Here is a 19,297-nt window from a genome sequence, read left to right on the forward strand (position 1 = left end):
CCGGAATGGTAGTTTGTACTGACCGCCCGCTTTTTTTACTAATTGATATTTGTGGCAGTTCCCTGTTGTGACACAGGAGGGCAGCAAAGCTACCCTGCTTTCATATAACGTAAACATGTTGTTGGTTGGTGGGCCCCCACCTTTTGTGTTCTAGCGGTGTGTCAGGCGGAACATCTGAACCGACGGTTGCCAAAATTATTGAAAATTTTAGTAAGTAAATTCTAATGTAATTATTTGGAAAATTTGTATAATAATGCCGATCCTGAAATCATCCACTACTTCGTACAAGTCAATCATAAAACACTTGCGAGCTCCCCTTGTGATTCGCCCCTGTTTTATCCCTTGTTATGACTTCTTTGAGGCTCGCTACTAATTCTATATTCCCCCATAATATTGGACGACGTAGTACCCTCCTCTCTACAGTTATTCCGCCCGTCCATGGTGTTTTTTTTTTTTTTTTTCTTTTTTATTGTTTGTGCTTCTTGGTCGTCTCTGATAGTTCTCCCGTTTGATTCAAATCTTCTGGTAGAGATTACAATCTAACCGCCACATATAATAAAAATTCCGAATATCAAATATGTTGAGATTGATTTATGGTGCATCGACGCCGTCACTTTATTTTGAAAGTGTTCACCGGAAGTATGATACGTTAGCTGTTGACTGTGTTTTTGTTTTACTAATTTAATGTGTTGCAGTTCCCTGCTGTGACCACAGGAGGGCGGCAAAGCGCCATTTCTAGATACGCTACAATGTCGTTAATAACTGGTTGGAAGGAACTACAAGCCAGGTGTTATTAAGGTCAACCATACCTTCACTATCAACTCCCGGTAGGACTTTCAAAATAAGATTTCAATATCGGTAAATATGTCATTAATTAGTTATATTATTTAAAAATAACAATCAAGAACGCCTGCTGTTGTAGCTCTCCCTTTGTTACAGTAGAGGTGGTGATTGATCTAATATTTGTAGTGTTTTTACTTCCATTTCTTTTTCATATCTTGTTGGATTATTGAGAGCTGCAGTCAAATGAATATGAGGAGACAGCTGATGTTGATGCAGAGGAGAGCAAAGACAGTTCATCCATCTCAACCCATTGGCCCAGGGGGGTAAAGTCTTGCATGGATGTGTAATTCTTGGTATAACTATTGAAGTCTGTGTTCAATGATCAATTTTTCAACAGGTCAGTGTTTGGGAATTTAAAGAACAAACCCTTATATAAGGAGGATCGGATTCAAAGCATCAAGTTTAAGCTGAATTTATTGTTCTTGTACAAGAGGAGCGTTTCACACCGTTGCACACACTAAAAGGGGTTACAGAGAAAAAGGCTCCCTGAGGAGCGTTAACAGTTCGTTCTATACATTTTCCTGAAGATGCTGTCTCAACCCCGTAAATTGTTAACAGTCAATTTGGCATTAATGCATTTAAACAGCTTTCTTCAACATATCACCTAATGAGTAGCCAGTATGTCCCCCATCTTGATGTCACCTCTCTCACTGTCCCTAGGCCTCATTCTTATCTGAAATCCCTCTATTTATACCTTAAACCTGAACTTTACCTTCCCTGCCAGTCTCAGCAATAAAGGGCCCTAAGGACTGTAATATAGAACAAACATTGTATAAGTTAAAACATTAACTAGCTGTGTGTACCCTAATTTTTATAACAGTCAGGATGACAGCGCACTGCCTCCAAGAGGTTGAGGCAGTTTTGAGGTGTGCACTTGATGCGTTTGAAGTTTGAAGACCCAGAGAAAAGACTCAAATCCGACAGGTGATCCTGCTCCACTGGCTCAGGAGTTTAGAGCGCTGTTTTGAAGTGTGGAGGAAGACATAGGTTCGATCCTGATGCGCTCTAATTATTCTAAATGTGTCTATCCAGTGATGTGACGTGCTTGCCAATTATTTTGAAGGTCTATATCCAAAGGAAAGAGTGGTGTTCAGGGGCGTCAAGTCCCTTAGCTCAGGAGTTACAGGTCCTCTTGGAGTTTGGGAAATTATGGTTCAATTCTTGCAGAATTTTGAGGACTAAGTCTTACGAGCGGGTTGGATTGGATCCAGAGAAAGAGTGAACTACCGGTGACAAACTATGTGGACTGTAGCTCACTTTGGTGTGAGTGTTTGTAAACGGTGAGAAGTCATTGGTTTCACAATCTTATGAGCTGCAGTTGCTTTTGAGGTCTCCGTCCAAAACGAAGAGTGTAACTGCGAGAGGAAGAGGAAACAAATCACACCCTATGTTGGGGCCGTAGCTGGTTTGGTGGAGTGCCGCTTTGACGTCTGTATGTATGTATGTTCATATAAATGAACATGAATGAAACATTCTCCATCTATGTGGCCATAACTCAGTTTGGTGGAGTGTTTCTTCTAAGCTATGAGGTTGTGAGTTCCAATCTTATGAGGTGCGTTCGGCTTTGAAGGCTGCGTCCAAAATAAAGCGGAAAAAACATCCCAGCCGTAGGCTGATATCGCTGGTTGGTTCGAGCGCTGCTGGAGCTTCTGAAGTCGTGGGTTTGAATCTTATGAGGTGCATCTGGTTTTACTGGTTACGTGGACAATTTACATAGTTCTGCCTTTACAAAGAAAATTTTCAGTTTTAATTGACACAGCTGCACCTGTCCCCTCCCTTACACAGTAAAGAGATAGATAGAATGTAAATACTGGATTACGCCCAAATGATGAGCAAGCCAACTGTTACATTTGTTTTTCATTACTTCTTATTTGTTTATTTACGCTGTTAATTATATAGACACATAAGACGTAATGGGACACGTCCCCCATTACTCTAAGTTATCTCCTGTCTTAATGGTTTATGAGGTAATAAGTAAAAAACATTATAAGTAAGTAAGGACTTACTATATGTGTACTTACTTTCATTATTGATGCACTTACTAAGACACTCATACACTTAATTATACAGTACATAATACATAAAGACAAGCTAACAATGAAAAAACATGTTAGCTTGTCCAAATCTATCTATTTATCTATCCTATCTATCTCTTTACGCGACTGGAAAAAAAGTCAGTATACCTATAAAAAAATCATAGTATAGTATGGCAAAAAAAAAGTCAGTTCACTATATAAAAAATCATAGTATAGTATGGCAAAAAAGGTCAGTATACTATATAAAAAGTCATAGTATAATATGGCAAAAACAGTCATGTACTATAAAAAAGTCTAGGTATATATGGCAAATAAACAAAGTCATAGCATAGTATGGCCAGAAAAGTCATAGTATAGTATGGCAAAAAACCCTGTGACATCTTGCTCTTTTGGGTGTCTGTCCAAAAGAAGAAAAAAAAGGTCAGTATACTATATAAAAAGTCATGTTATATGGCAAAAAAAGTCAGTATACCATAAAAAAAAAGTCATAGTATAATATGGCAAAAAAAAGTCATAGCATAGTATGGCAGAAAAGTCATAGTATAGTATGGCAAAAAAGTCATAGTATAGTATGGCAAAAAGTCAGTATACTGTAAAAAAAAAAGTCATAGTATAGTATGGCAAAAAAGGCCAGTATACTATATTTAAAAAGTCATGTATAATATGGCAAAAAAAAGTCAGTATACTATATTAAAAAATCATAGTATAGTATGGCAAAAAAAAGTCAGTACACTATATAAAAAAGTCATAGTTTAGTATGGCAAAAAAGGTCAGTATACTATATAAAAAAGTCATAGTATAATATGGAGTTAGAGCGCTCCTTTGAGCTTCTGAAGTCATGGGTTCAAACCCTGTGACATTTTGGACTCTTTTGAGGTGTCTGTCCAAAAGAAGGAGTGAAAACTGCCAAGAACCGATGGTGATCTACATGAACCAATAGCTCATTGGCTTAGAATGCTCCTTTGAGCTTCAGAAGTCATGGCTTCAAACCCTGTGACATCTTGGACTCTTTTGAGGTGTCTGTCCAAAAGAAAGAGAAAAAAAGGTCAGTATACAATTATAAAAAGTCAATAGTCTAATATGGCAAAAAAGTCATAGCATGTTGGCCGAAAAGTCATAGTTGTATGGCAAAAAAATCAGTATACTATATTTAAAATCATAGTATAGTATGGCAAAAAAAGTCAGTACACTATATAAAGTCATGTATAGTATGGCAAAAAGCTCAGTATACTATATTAAAAAGTCATAGTATAGTATGGCAAAAAAGTCAGTATACTATATGAAAAAAGTCTGAGTTAGTATGGCAAAAAGTCAGTATACTAGTTTGTTACTTAGTTACTTAGTTTGATGTTTGGTTTTGTGAGCTGAGGTTGATCCCACGTCTCCATGTCCTTTGGACCACATGGTCACTGCTCACTGCTCCTCTGTCCTCTATCGTCTTTCCCTCGTCTTCACTGTCCGTGGGTTACCATCCTGCCACTTAGGTCCTTTTAGATCCAGAGGTTGTGAATTCCAAACCCCGCTCAGGCGGAGGAGGAGAGAGTAGACGGGGGGTGGGGAGGTAGGAGGAGGGGGAGAGAGTAGTTTTCACTGGAGTTCTGACAAGAGTGTTTGAAGTCCAAAAGAAAGAGTGAAAACCACCAAAAACTATACTAAAACAAAACACACAATAAAACTATAACTATACTAACACCTATGTGATCCAATAGCTCATTGGGTTAGAGTGCTAGCTTGGGTTCTAAAGTCATGGGTTCAAATCTTATGAGATGTGTGGATTTTGAGGTCTCTGTCCAAAAGAAAGCGTGAAACCCAAAGAAATTACCTTAAGCTATGTGATCCAATAGCTCATTGACTTAGAGCTCTCCTTTGAGCTTCTGAAGTCATGGCTTCAAACCTGTGACATCTTGGACTCTTTGCTGCATTTTCTTTCTTTGGCTGGTAGTCAGTCACAAAGTAATGCTTGTAGGGTGCAGTTGTAGATCTCTGACGAACAGTTGTATTCTGTATCAGTCGTTGTCTCTTTGCAAATTGTCTTTTCTGGCTCTTTCTCACTGTGGTATCACGATTTGAAAGGTCTGAAATGATCTGACTGACTGAAGCGTCGTGGCCTTATATACCGTCCTGATGATGTCACAATGCATGTGCCTTTAATGTGTGGTTTTGCTCTGATCTGTACAGTTCCATTTGTCCCGCCCCTTTTTCTCTGATTTGTTTACATTCTAAGTCACATGGTGTAATTCAAACGTAAACACATGGTTGCACTGCCAATATGGCGGCAGCCAGAGCCACCACACTCTTCAGAAACCTGTAGGTGACGTCGTGGATACTACATCCATTGTATACTGTCTATGGTCTGCCTCAGAGTACGATGCTGGTCTGCACCATGGTGCAAGATCATTCGGTTATTTGCGTACACTCTGTAAATCAAAGACACATGAATGAGCAAATAAAAAAATGTCATAAGAAATATTAACTATTTAGTTTCTCCCAAACATGTTACATGTTGATTTTCATTCATTTGTTTGTTTATTACACACTCATACACACTGTTAATTGTACATGCACCGTTAATTACACACACATACATACATACATTAAAACAGTAACACGGGGGTACCGTCATACTCATCCTTACTTGTGTCATACTGTCTTACTTGTGTACCCACCCCATTACTGTCTTAATGTATGTATGTGTATAATTAACAGTGTGTGTGTGTGTGTGTGTGTGTGTGCGTAATAAATAAGTAAATGAATGAAAAATAAATGTAACATGTTTGCTTGTCCCATCATTTGGGCGCAATCCAGTATACTATTCCCTTGGCTTATATCCCATTAGCTCTGGACTAGCTTGATAGCCTTATTGAATTTATTCGAATCCGTCGACAGGTCATAACACCATCCGCCGCCATGATCTGACATTTTTGGGTACCAAGCCCCAACTGCCCCAACATACGAGCGGGCAAAGACCATGACTATAACCATGACCTGAGAGAGTTGATAAAGTATCACGTTCATCTGCTAGGATGATGATGCAGCTACGGTCTGATAAATAGGTCGATAGGATAGATAAATACTAGGCTGGGTTATGCCTAGATGATGGGTTTCTGAAGCACCCATGTTACTTTTTAATTTATACTGTTATTATACAGTATGATGTAAGACACTTGGAAGTAGGACACACATATACTCTTACTTCTCTCTACAGTTGAATCTGTAAAACACACAGCTTTGTATTGAAGTTTAACAGCTACACAGAAGAATAACACTCTCAGTATAAATTTAAAAAGTAACACGGTTGCTTCAGAAATCACACAGGCCAAGCAGCCCCCTTACATCCTGTGCTATTGGACCACACAGTTAAACTAAGTTTCTTGAAGGGTTTCATTGTTTCCAGTGGACACTGGAGTTGAAAACGGACTGAACCTCAAACAGATTGAGCTAAGAACCTCCAGTTTCAACACAGTTGACATAGAGTACAAGTTTTCTACTGGTTCAGTTAGCCAAAGTTGTTTCTTGAAGGTTTTCGCATAGGGTTTAAAAATCTTTAGAAGAATTGGACACCCTATCTCCAAACTACCAGGCAGACCTCTTACACGCTGAGCTATTGGACCAACTGCTTTGCAAAGATTTTAACTTCATAGATCCTCCGAATGATTGATCACAGAATCTTTCACTTCCCTAATTTCACTTTTTTAATTAGCATTGGATCATCTTTAGTAACAGGATATTTGATTTTTGTTTTTTTATTTTGGAAAAAACAAACTTAATGATACAGTCTCTTAAATAAAAAGCTCACGCTGCTGCAGGAAACCGCCACATACATTTCGTAATGCAAAGAGGCTCCACTAACATGAAGGCAGATGTTAAATAAAGTTCCCTGTGATGTGTTTTAATGGTATTTCTGCTACAAACACAAAGTGCACAGTCACATTCGACAATTTCACTGTTTTACAGTTAGATTAGGAGAAGGTTCACATTTCACTAAAAGAAATATATTTACAGAGAGTGGCAGCATTGATTCTGCTCTTTTGGAAACATGTAGACAAACATATAAAACGCAGACCTACTTGGGAACTAACATGACGAGGTGCAAGGTGACTGGTTACTGTATTTGCCTGTATCTCATCTTAAATGCTTCTCCGACACTATAAATCAGAGAGTTTTAAAGGTCTGCAGAACCACTAAGAGCATGTTACATGATCAACGGAGATCTCACGACCTCAAAGACAAAAGCTCTGAAAGAAAAAGATGTGGATGACGTGTTGACGCTCGGCCGTCCTCAGTTTTGGTCCGGAAACTCTGCACTCATCTGGGGAGAGAAGAAGAAAAGGACAACTGTAGCTTACAGCTGTTAAAGAAGAGCAACGAAATATTAGTATGTAAATGTGACTGAGCCTTTGTGTCCACATGCAGCTGCATCACAATCCACACACACATGCATATTTTAATATTAAGATAACAGTATGTGGAAAACATTACTACAATGGTTAATTAAATCAATTTCAAACACACAAAGCAGCAAGACAAAAAGCTGATGGTGTTGTTAGAGTGTACAGCAGAGCAGATATGCTGTTCAGTGTAGGGCAACATTAAAGCTGCGTCTACCTCAGCGTCAAACTCAAATCCAGAAATCAGATTGTTGGCCTGAAAGCAGAGAAAGAAGAAAAACACAGAGACAGACAGACAAGCTCATTTTATCATTTATATATTTCCCCCAGCCGTGGACATTAAAGCAACATTGCAGAACTCTGTGCCCCGTGTACGATCACCTGCGAGAAGAACGTTAACGCTTTGAGTGAGCGATCAAGAAGTTGCTGAGACTCGTCGGTGACTGTCGTAAAATAAAAGGCTGAAAGACAGACGCAGAGCTGGGCTTCTTGCTGTTGTAAAATCCCAAACTATCAATCAGTTCCTATGCAGTAATTAAGTGTGAATCGGTTCTGGACCTGTGCAGGACTCTGGACAGCAACATTGAACGCAGCACACAGTTTCTTAACTCGTAGTACAGAGCCACACTCACCACGGCGTCGATGTCTCTGGGACTGACGTACTGCGACAAAGCTTTGTAGTCGTCAGGAGACATCGGCATCATGTTGTCCTGCAATCTGGACGGATGTCTGGACCAACACGACAGAAGTATCAGCAACAAAATATATCACGTTAGTTTAATATTATCATTAATATGTTTTTGCCGTGGATGCTTACACTTCTGAGACAGATATAAGCTCCGTCTTCATGTAGCCGGTTCTCTCTGGGTTCTCCACGTCCATGGGCTCTGCAGCTGGAAGTCAGATAAACAGATTAAATGTAGAAGCAGAAAAATTAAGAACATCAGTAAATGCACTTGACTGGAGAAGTGCGACTTACCCTCTGAGGGTTTGGGGTAGTACTTCCCGAAGGCCTTGTCTTTCGGGATGTTGGGGTAGAGGAAGCGGAGCGGGTTCTCGGGGATGTTCTCAGCGGCCATCACCTTGTAGGTGCGGATGATGTCGGGCAGAGAGACGGCGGTCAGCTCCTTCTTCGTGTACGGCTCCACAGAGTGGAAGACCGGCTTGTCTGGATCCATAAACAGAGAAATTCGAGTTCAAATGAGAAAATCTTGAACCTTTAGATGTTCTTTACAACTGTTTCAACAACATGACATAAACCAAAAAACCTGCCAGGACTTATTTATTGTACAAAGGGTAAGCTCATCTTGTTATCAAAACACTTCCTCCACCGCCACCATTCTTTGCTCACCGTGGACGTCGTGTTCAATCCAGGTGAAGGTGATCGCTCCCTCTCTGCTGCTCTCACTGAACCTGAGCAGGAAGGTGCCCGGACACTTATCACTCAGCAGAGCCTTCTCCCTCTCCTTACTGATGAAGCCCATGATGGAGCTGCACACAGAAGGAAAGAAAATACTCACTAACCCACAAAAAATCTGGATTTCTCAGAAATGTTGAACACTCACTCTGGAAATCAACTCACCCGTCGTTCCAGAGAGAAAGCAGATGTCTTTTGATCACATCCAGGATTCCTTCGATCCACAACCAGAAGGGAAAAGCTTTCTCGTTGGCACTCTGCTGAGGGACAACACAAATGATGTTAATGGCCAAAGAAGGTAAAACTAAGCTCAGACCTGTGCTGTAGGTGGTGGCTCACCTTGCAGAACTTGGTCCAGGGGATTAAACCCTCTGGGTTCCTCTGGGCTTTGGCTCCTGTGGAGAAACAATTGTCTGAATTTATCAGTTCAAAGAAGAGTGTGACAGATCTGCAGGCATCAAGAGGTGTTGATATATTTTCATTCAGGTTTTTCGTGTTCCTACCGAGCAGTTTGTCAGCCAGCATGTTGAGCTGCTCCTGATTCAGGCCTCGCTTGGTGACGGAGGAGAACTGCCAGCTGAGAATCTCGGACAGCTGAGACCACTTCGCCGACGGAGGGCTGAGGAAGAACTTCAGATTCTGAGGATGAGAAGAGGAAACTTAACATGAAACATACAAACATTTGTGGAAAGGAAAACTTAATCAAGTAGCAATACTATAACAAAGGCAGTTTCTTTCGGCTCTGACTGGCTTTGAGAGCAGAGAGATTTTGTTTTGCCGTGGGGCTCTGAAGCGATTGTGCTCACCTTGGGCTCGGTGGTCAGCATGTTGTACCAGAGGATGGAGGCCCAGCCGCTGGGCAGCTGACAGACGTTCGAGATGACAACAACGGGCAGAGAAATGGCCTACAACAACAAATACTCATGAATAAACACATAAAAATCCAGAGTAAATTATCAAGCTACTCCTTTAATCTTTGTGTGAGTTTCTGCCGTCAACCTCACCTCTAGTTTGATGTCGAGTCCCGACTGGTTGAGCTGCAGCTCGGACTCGAAGCTGAGCGAGTGAAGCTCCTCGGTGACGATCAAAGGACCCTGAGCAAACACAAGACACACTTTTAGCTCACAGAAAACTACAAAACATGATTAAACGACCCAAAAAGTATCCAAAGATGTTCAAAATGTGTGTTTTATTTAGTCAAAGAACTTGTTTAGACTTCTGAATGTGCAACAATCATAAAACCTGTTGGGTTGTAGAACATCTTTGGGTTATAAACTGGTTTTGGCAGATGGGGGAGCCCTAAGATCTGAAGTTAAAGTCTTCACATGCCTATTCCCTGTTTCAGAAAATGTGCTTTATCTTTTATATCTTATATTCAGTGTTAAAGGGGTTTTACACCGACAGGATGGAATCAGACAAGTCAGATAAACAATACTGTTAGTTAGCTGGCTGTAGTTTACAAGCTAATATACAGACTTTATGTTTCTGCTTCTTTATGGTCTAAACTTGATCACCAATAGTAATAAATCAAATTGTAAAGCATTTTCAAAAGTTTAAATCACACAAAATCAAAGTAAACTGAATATTTAACATTTGTTATGATTAATAAGAGACCAGAAATCATCTCTGACGTCTGAGGTTTTGGTCGTCGTCATCACTGACGCTCTTACCTCGTTTGTTCTGTTGCCAGCGACTTTCTGCTCTTTCAGTTGCTGCGTGAAGAATAACAACAAGTCAGACAAACACGGTTTTTACACAAAGGTTTCACTTGTTTTGTGTTCTGTAAAGCGATTCAGAACATTATCCTCGTCTTACCAGATGTCTGAACTCTGCTGCGAGGCTGCCGTTCGACTCCTCCATGTTCATGACTTTGGTGTTTGTTCCCAAAATGTTGAACTTCCGAAACCTGACAACAGAAACAGCGTCAACAAGGCAAACATTTACTGATTCAAATATTTTCCAGAGCATGAAGAATGCTTCTGTCTACTCTGAGTTTTATGTTTACTTACCCTTTCTTCTCTGTAACATCTCTGAGGAAAAGCAGAAGGGAAGAGGTTTATTCAACAACATGTTCAAACACACACAGGTGTCTGACAGTTTTCAGCAGGTAAATTAACTTTCAGCTTACTTATCAAACACGGCCTTGACCTTCAGCTGGTAGTTAAACTCCTGCAGCTTCACCAGGAACCTGAATGGAAACAAAAACAAGATGTTCATCTGAAACAGGAAGGTGACACAGAGTTCACAGCGATATTGTTCTCTGCCGTAAAACAGTGTAATGCTTCCTCCGGGTTGGGAGTGAGTTTCTGAGTGAAGGAGTTCAAGTATCTCAGGGTTTTGTTCACGAGCGATGGGAAAACGGAGAATGGGATGGACTGGAGGGTTGGTGCAACATCGACTAGTACCAACCCTGGCCTATGGTCATGAGCTTTGGGTAGTGACTACATGAGATTGTGAATACAAGTGAACAAAATGAGCTTCCCCTGTGTCAGGTGGTCGGGCTCAACTTGAAGGAAGAGGAAGGAGATGGATGGGTCAACACTTTAAAGTTTATTTGCTTACATGTCAGAAGTTACACATAATGAAACCCACATGAAACATTGTAAGAGAGAGACCTTATTACTTACTGTCATTAGTTAAAATGTCCATATTTGAAACAATGTAAAAATCTCAGTAAAAATATGTTTTAAAAAAAACAACAAAAAACATCGTCAGAGACAGTTCCTGACAACATCACTGCTGACGTATTTTTTGATGTATTTTTGCTTCGTGACATTTCATTTGGCTGACACAGAAAAACAGGAAAACCACAGCAGACAGCTGCATCTCTACCAGAGAAAAACAAAAACATTAAAACCTCTTCTGAGTTCAGTTTGTTTGTTTCTTACCGGAGTTTCACAGTGAACTGGACGCCTGTTTTCAGCACCAGCGGCCTCTGAGGGTGGGTGGGCATGCAGGGCTGCCTCTCCACAACCAGGGAGCTACACACACACACACACACACACATTTTATTTAACAGGATGAAATCGATGATCAATAATCAATGATAAGGTGATCAGTAACTTGTTCCTCACTTGGAGAGGAGGTTCTTGACGAGGTCCAGTGCTCGGGCCTCCAGATAAGCTTTCTTCTGTGTGATGGGGTCGCTCTCGTAGGAGAACTTCTGCTCCAACTCCTGCAGCTTCTTCAGGTGCTGACGGACCTGCTGCAGACTCTCTGCTACTGCTGTGAACCTGCAGGAGGAGACGAGGAGGAGGAGGACGAGAGAAGAAAAGGAGGCGGGGAGGAGGAGGAGAGAGAGAGGAGGTTGAGGAGGAGAAGGAGTGGGGCAGAGAAGAGGGAGAGAGAGAGGAGGAAGTGCATGCCGAGAGAGGAGGAGGAGAAAAAGGAAGAAAGAGGAGGAAGAGGTGGGAGGGAGGAGGAGAGGAAAGAGATGAGGAGAAGGGAAGAGAGAGAGGAGGTGGAGGATGAGGAGGAGAGAGAGGGGGTTGAAGAGAGGAGGTAAGGAGAGAGAGGAAAATGAGACGGGAGGAGGAGTATAGAAGGAGAAGGGGGAGTAGAGGAGAGCGGCAGGAGGAGGAAAGGAGGGAGAAGAGGCAACGGAGTAGGAGGGGAGACAGGAGAAAGAGGAAGTGGTAGAGAAGGAAAAGGAGAGAGGAGGTGGAGAAAGAGGAGAGGAAAATATTAGAGGAGCATTAGGAACATAAATGAAGAGGAGGAGGTTCAAGAAAAATGTCTGTCTGCCTGTCTCTCTGTCTGTCTAACAGTCTGTCTGTCTCTCTGTCTGTCTAACAGTCTCTCTGTCTCTCTGTCTGTCTGTCTCACCAGTTCTGCAGCTGGTCCACGCAGGCGTTGGGCGGTCCGCCGATACAGGCGATCTGCTGCCGCTGCTTCCACTCCGGCAGCTCCTCTGATATCAGGTCAGACAGCAGCGCCTGGGTGACGTTCAGGAGGTCGGTCAGCTGCGTCACCACGTCCTGACAAACGGCAGAGAAACATTATTTAACAATCAGACAACTTCTCCATTATATTTCCCCAAACTTTTCAGGCGAGTTTACAAGGTCCTGGATTCATTTTGTCTGCTCACCTGTCGTTTGGCTTTCAGTTCAAAGCACATCCTCCCAACTGTCATCTTCTCTTTCTCCAGCTCCTTCTGTGTCATGCCATTTATCTCATTCTCTAAAGAGATGTGTATAACCTTTAAATCAGAGTTTAGCCTCACAAACAACATAATGTCTCTGTTCAACTGACTTCTTGTAGATGTTTTCCTCACCTCTGTTCTTCAGTGTGTTGACTTTGAAGTCGTACTCGTCCTGCAGATCTTCGAGGTTCTTGATGTTTTGATCCGCCACCTGAAGAGGAACAAGGATCCATTAAAGGTTACATACGTATCCAATAAACTAGGTTGCCATTTGTAAACCGCCCCATCAGCCAACAGCACAAAACAACCAACGCCAGCTTAGCATCAGTTACAGTTGGCGAGTTGGGCTCTGCCTTGCATTCACAAATTTTTGTTTTTTAATAAATAATAAATGTATCTTGTTGTTGTTGTCATGTGGTCTTTGCTGGTGAATTGTTGGCTAAGATCAACATTGTTTGCTCTTAATACATGAGTCAGTATCTGAGAAAAGTACCTTTAATGATGAGGAGACAAGGAGAAGGAGGAGAGAAGAAGAGGAAAGAGGTGGGGAGGAAAGAGGAGGATGAGAAAGCAGGAGAAGGGGGAGAGAAGTGAGAAAGGAGAAGGAGGAGGGACGGGAGCAAGAGGAGAAGGAGAATGGCAGTGATATTTTAGCAGCGTGAAGCTAAAGCTGAAATCTGATCCTCAGATTCATCCAATCAGAATAAAGAAAAACTTTAACTCATCTGTAGTCGTGTGTTTCCTGCCTCTCTTCATCTCTGTGTTGTCTGTCTGTACTGACAGTGAGGAAGATCAGCTCTTACTCCACTTTGTTGTCCTACCTGGACTCTGTCTTTCATCTCCTTCACTTTGAGGTCGAGCTTTTGTTTCTCAACCACCATGGCCGACACCGTCCCCTCACCCTCCTGCTGCAGACACAAAAGAAAAACGTTATTTTACTTCAAACCCTAACAAATATGAATTTTATTATGAATCATCTAACAGCAGCAGGTTTTACCTCGGCACTCTTCGCTGTGTCCAGAATCTTCTGCTCCTCCTTCAGGTTCCTGGAGATGATCATGGCCATGTGGACCGGATCTTCCTGGAACCGATCCTGCAGAGACAATCCCTATACATTTAGACTTTATCACCAGAATCATTAATCACATCTACACAATCAAAGTGCAGTGCAATGAGTGACCTGCAGGTTCCTCTTGATCTTGCGGATGTTGTGCTGTAGCAGGAAGTTGTTCTCCAGGGCGAAGCGGCTGTGTTGGTCGTCCAGCTGAGCCAAGAGGTCGTGGAACCGGACCGTGGCCAGGGAGTCCTGGATCGCCACCGTGTCCCTGAGGAAGCGGATGGAAAGCAGAGCCACAAAACTTTATTTAAAAAAAAAAAAAGACGAAGCTCAGCAAAAAAAAAAAAAAAAGCAGTGTGACAGTTAAATATTCTTACCAGTCGATGCTCTCGATCCACTTGCTCAGGTACTGGCGGATGTCCATGGGGAAGGAGTCGTCATACAGCTGGTCCACCTGCTCCAGGTATTTACAGTCCAGCATCTGGAGCTGGCACCACTGCGCCATCTTCTGGTGAACAAGAAGAAATTCATGAAGGCTCAGCCTCGGCCTTGGAGTACCAGTACAACATAAACAAACATTTTTGATCAGGAACTGACCTAAAAAATAAAGTATGCTATGAATCTTTTGGAAATTTACACACTATACTTTCATGTCACACATCAGCTGAGCTGTGATATTAGGTCATGATTTTACTGTTTATCATTTAAACCATCCATTTTCTGTAACCGTTTATCCATATCAGACTCCCAGGAGGCTGGAGCCTGTCCCAGCTGAGAAGCAGCAACGCCCATCATCACAGGGCACACAGAGACAGCAGGTGTTACCAATGATGCTAATTAAGAGGGGCACGTCGACTCTGCTGTATTAAACGCAACAGAACATTAAGTAGTATCACTGGTAGCACCTGTGTTGACCTGACTATTTCATGTCAAATTGGCCGCTGTGATGGTGTACTGCCACATTCAAATAAAAGCCCCAGAAATATCAGTGAAAGATGTAACTGCATGTCTTTGGACTGTTGGGGGAAGCTTGAGTACCAGGAGAGAACCCACGCAAACTGATGAGCAGCTGGCATGCCATGGATGAATGAGATGTGTTTTGAAGGCTGCCATTGAGATTAAAAACCTGTTTTACAAGGCAGCCCCGACCAAGACACACACAGAGACAACACACAGCAGTCTAGAAAAATAATAAAAGTACAGTCAAAGCCATAAATTCAACAATATGTCAATATTGTAAAAGCGCCTTGAGTTGTCATAAGACTAGAAAGGAACTATATAAGTACGGTCCATTTATTTTTGCCTCTGTAAGCGCCGAATGTTTCCACAGCAACTGATAAAGTTTAATCTAATCCCTTCAGTCATTTTAAAAGGAGCAGTGTGTGGATTTAGTGATATCTTGTGAAGTAGTTGCTAAATTACAACCCAATCACGTAGTTATGCATATAATATTACATTTCTGCTATATTGTGTAAAAGAGGGCACACCAGAGCTGCAAAATATAATAATTTAATCATATATTCAGAGTTTGAAGGTCAAGGCCACTTGACAGGTTTGAATCCAGCTCCTCTTATCACTCGCTACACCGACCAAGTTGGGACAGTGGTTTACAGATTTACAGACAAGAGGTTCACAGACAAAGAAATGGGAAATAAGAAGTGCTGACTCGGTATTAATTATTACGTTCCTCCTTCTCCTGCTTCTCCTTCATGACTCATTTCTGCTCAAAGAAAAATCAGGAAGGTGTTTTAAAAATTAAGGGAGGATTTAAGATGAATGTTGCATTCACTGTCAACAGGGAAGCCTGAGAAACACCTGAGACTCACTAATCAGTACAAGCTGGGGAGGTGAGTGTGGGAGGAGACTTCCATAGGTTTCATTTTCCCCACTGGTGGAGTCTAAAACAAATCCTACTGCAGAAATCTGACCACGGACGGACCTGGAAATGTGACAGTCACTGAATGCAACATACCATTTAATCTTAATTTATATAAAATCCTACAGCAGAAATCTGCCCTGAACGCACCTGCCTGCCTCAAAACCAGACTCCGTGTAGAAATGTGACGCATTAAGGGTTTTTCGTGTATATAATCATTAATATCGGCGTCCTATAATAAAACATAACATTTAATCCAAAAGATTATATATCATGTAGGATTTCGGCTTACGTCTGAGTCCTCTGGTGTAACATATAAACTACAAATTACGACATTTTGTAGTTAGCTAAGCAGCCTTCAGGTAGTGGGCGGCGATGCATGTCCGTGAACCTACTTAGGCTATAAAAAGTTATATTTCTATTAAAATAACAGCTGCTGCTCATCGTTAATGTATTACAAGTGTAAGTTAAAGACTTACAAGCAACATATAGTGTTTTTAAAGAGCCGTTTAACGGTTAACATCGAGTTCAACTGCTGAGTTTTGTGAAGAAATAACGATTAGGCTGACATTATGTGATGAAACTTACCTTTTCTTTCGATGAAGTGTCTACAAGCTCGGACAGAAATGTAATTTATTCCAAAAAAAAGGTTTAATTCGTCCCTAAATTGTGCAACCGATGTACCGGACAGCTCCTGAAGAGGTTTCTGATAATGTGTAATGAGTGCAACACTGTACAGAAACAGCGTCATCCAATCACAGTTTAGGACCAGTGACATAGGCCCGCCCCTTTTCCCGCGACAGCCAATCAGAGCGGTTAAAAACCGGCTGTTCTGTCAGTCAGCTACTGTACCCACAATAACAATGAAACACAGTGTAGGTTTCATGCAGGTTAGGACATGACAGCACGATATTACTAATAAATTCGTGCTTTGTGTTGTTTGTATACATTTTAACGGCGCCAAATGATCTGTAAGATATATTTAAAATAAAAACAAATATAATTCAGAGTTCTTTTAGGGGAGGAAAGCCATTAAGCAGAAGAGCTCACAGTGACCACGTGTTTTCAGAGAAAGCGAAAGCAACCAACTCACCGAGTCTGAAACTAAAACCAAATTTCTGGTAAAGATAAATAAAAAAAAATAACCGAGAAAGGATATGAGTGGAAGATTCGATAAGAAATGTTGAATAATAAAAAAAAAAAAAAACATGTTTTTTCTACATGTGTGTATAAGATAATAATAATGAGAATAAGAAGAATGCTACAGTAGATAGTGAATCTGATGAGTTTGCTGGATGAAGATGACCAATTGAGTTGTTTTACCCATCTCGAACGTGTACATTGTTTTATTTTGAAGGGTCACCGAGCATTATAAGTTTTGCACCACTGATTTAGTGAAAATTTAATACGCCTAGTTTGAGAAAATATGAATATTTTGTTCAGAGGAACAAGAACATAACTGTTAATCAACAATACAGACAATATCAGAATAATTTACAGTTGTTTCTTCCCCAAAGCGTGATAACATATGTGATAATACTTCATGCATATGAGTAATAATATAATACATGAACTCATATTTGGTACTCATTATTGGTTACCATCTTCCAATGTACACAATTGCTGGTTTCTGTCAATTTTAGCAATATTTTGTGAGAAAATTAACTTGAAACATCCTTGAAAAGTGTTTGTAAGCTTAAGGTAAATTATTTGTTATAATGTGACATTATAGTCCAAGGACATGCAAAAAGGCCGGGATAAAGTTGTCCTCTTTGGCTGAGCTGCCCTTCTGGAGCACCATAAATGTTTTATTTGCTGTATATGCAAGTAGCCAACAAGTGCTCCATAAGTTAGATCAATATAAATTGCTGTCTCATCACTGACAGTATAAATATGGACGGTGTATGCGTGACAACACCCACAGGTTTCTGGAGAGCCGTTTGAAGCTCAGTGTGCCTCTGCCGCCTCCTGGCTAATCTAAAAATGGGTAAAGACGTGGATCACTGGCGGACATGAGGCGTGCTGAATGAAGCCTGGTTTCTCAAACAAGCCCTCTGTAACAGCATCCACCTGTCAATCAAAGAATCCATGCTGTTAATTCTGCAGAACTTTAAGCTTAAGTATAATCTAAATAGGTGCGTTCTATAAAAATTCACCTTCAGTACATGTGTCATGAACAGGGAGATTAGCTATAGAGACCAAAGCTGTTTTTTGTACCAGGCTGTAAACATGTTTATTTCTGCTGTGAAGTTGGACATTTTAACATGGGGACTTATGGAGACTGGCTCACTTCTGGAGCCAGCCTCAAGTGGACGTTTGAGGAACTGCAGTTTTTGGCACTTCTACATTGGCTTGTGTATCATCCAGTCTTTTATTATGCTTTGATAGATGTGGCAGCCCAGAAGACAATATTATCTCCTCTTATGTTATATGTGCACATATACTTAAAGTACATTTTAAGTGAACATTTTCCAAACAATCAAGTCATCATCATTTAACTGGAGATAAAAATCACGTATCTATATCATATAATATGTTGTTTAGTTATTTTTATTGACATTTAAAGTTTGTGAAGTGGAATAATTCAACTTTTTTGCTTCCTCTAGTGGATTATCTGCTTCATCTAAAGAAAATGTTCAATAGAAATGGAATAAAACTGCTTACCGATGTGACAGGAAACAGGACAGGAACATTTTGTTCCCTGCAGAATCACAAATGTGAACCTGTGTCGTCTGTGTCGTGGACGTTCTGTTGCAACACATTTTGGGTCAGAAAACCCCATGAAGCACAACAACAGTCAGGACATCTGCACTCAGCTTCAAATCAAGATCAAACCTCCCTCTGAGATCACAGTTCCTGCACTCACGTTGTGGATCCAAAACTTCCCTAGGCTGTTTGTAGACTCTTTTTACCAGTCAGGGGTGATTTTTAGAGGATGTTTCAGATCTAAACTGGTGTAAATGTAAGCATGAATGGTTGTCTGTCTCTGTGGGGCTGTGATGAACCAGCGTGTCAGCTGGGATCGCCCCCCTGTGACCCTGACAAGGACGGTTATGTAAAAGCTCTTTCTTGAGGTTTTTGCTCCATGTAAGTAAAGTTAGTTAGTTAAAGTTGAGTTTGAGAGGTCTAAATTTGGTTTGAAACCATGCAAATTAATCTATAACTGCTTCACAATTCCATACAATTTTGAGCCGAGTGCTAAAGAAGATGCTGCTGTCCTTCCAAAGTCCACTAGATGCTGCTACCCTCCATTGTGGGGGGTGTTTACACGAGCAGGTTGCCATCTTGTTTGTAGCTTATTGATAATGCACTTGTATTGTACCAATGTTTAACTTAACACCCTTAGCACTAAAGGGTGTGTCAGTACACTGTGACATCAAAGACAAAAGAAGGAAAATATAGTTTAAAAATCAACTTTGCTGTAAATACATTCAAACTTAAGGCTTTGGGGATATGATAACTTACAAAGGGGTACCTTTAAGATTTGATTGATGGGTTTGGCCATCATGACTTTGCAAGTTTACAACATACCACAAAAT

General features: G+C 41.0%; 1 protein-coding gene across 6 annotated transcripts; it reads right to left on the bottom strand.

The window, feature by feature from the left end:
* Positions 1-6,553: 6,553 nt before the first annotated feature.
* On the bottom strand, positions 6,554-16,500 carry stat1a (signal transducer and activator of transcription 1a). 6 transcript variants are annotated; one of them, XM_019265107.2, is made up of 25 exons: positions 16,347-16,500; positions 14,260-14,390; positions 14,006-14,150; positions 13,823-13,918; positions 13,647-13,730; positions 12,958-13,036; positions 12,772-12,863; positions 12,510-12,661; positions 11,759-11,917; positions 11,573-11,665; positions 10,813-10,872; positions 10,694-10,714; positions 10,500-10,590; positions 10,355-10,396; positions 9,689-9,778; positions 9,491-9,589; positions 9,188-9,323; positions 9,024-9,079; positions 8,850-8,944; positions 8,619-8,758; positions 8,247-8,435; positions 8,085-8,160; positions 7,900-7,996; positions 7,485-7,523; positions 6,554-7,188 (listed from the first exon to the last, which is right to left on the bottom strand). In XM_019265107.2, the coding sequence occupies exons 2-25, from the start codon at positions 14,385-14,387 to the stop codon at positions 7,159-7,161; spliced, it is 2,289 nt and encodes a 762-aa protein (XP_019120652.1). In that variant the 5' UTR covers positions 14,388-14,390; positions 16,347-16,500; the 3' UTR covers positions 6,554-7,158. The 6 variants fall into 6 exon arrangements, with proteins under 6 accessions (XP_019120652.1, XP_019120651.1, XP_019120649.1 ...); XM_019265106.2 differs by having other exon boundaries at positions 8,850-8,941; positions 13,647-13,733; XM_019265104.2 differs by having other exon boundaries at positions 13,647-13,733.
* Positions 16,501-19,297: the final 2,797 nt, after the last annotated feature.

The sequence above is a fragment of the Larimichthys crocea genome, chromosome XIX, assembly GCF_000972845.2.
Source record: "Larimichthys crocea isolate SSNF chromosome XIX, L_crocea_2.0, whole genome shotgun sequence".
NCBI classification, from domain to species: domain Eukaryota; kingdom Metazoa; phylum Chordata; class Actinopteri; family Sciaenidae; genus Larimichthys; species Larimichthys crocea.

Excerpts from the sequence above, each read along its gene's own strand:
- stat1a (XM_019265104.2), bottom strand. The coding sequence starts at position 14,387 with ATGGCGCAGTGGTGCCAGCTCCAGATGCTGGACTGTAAATACCTGGAG. Across the intron at positions 11,666-11,758 it reads GTCAAGAACCTCCTCTCCAA|CTCCCTGGTTGTGGAGAGGC; the intron begins GTGAGGAACAAG and ends GTGTGTGTGTAG. Across the intron at positions 8,759-8,849 it reads CTTTCTCTCTGGAACGACGG|CTCCATCATGGGCTTCATCA; the intron begins GTGAGTTGATTT and ends TTCTGTGTGCAG.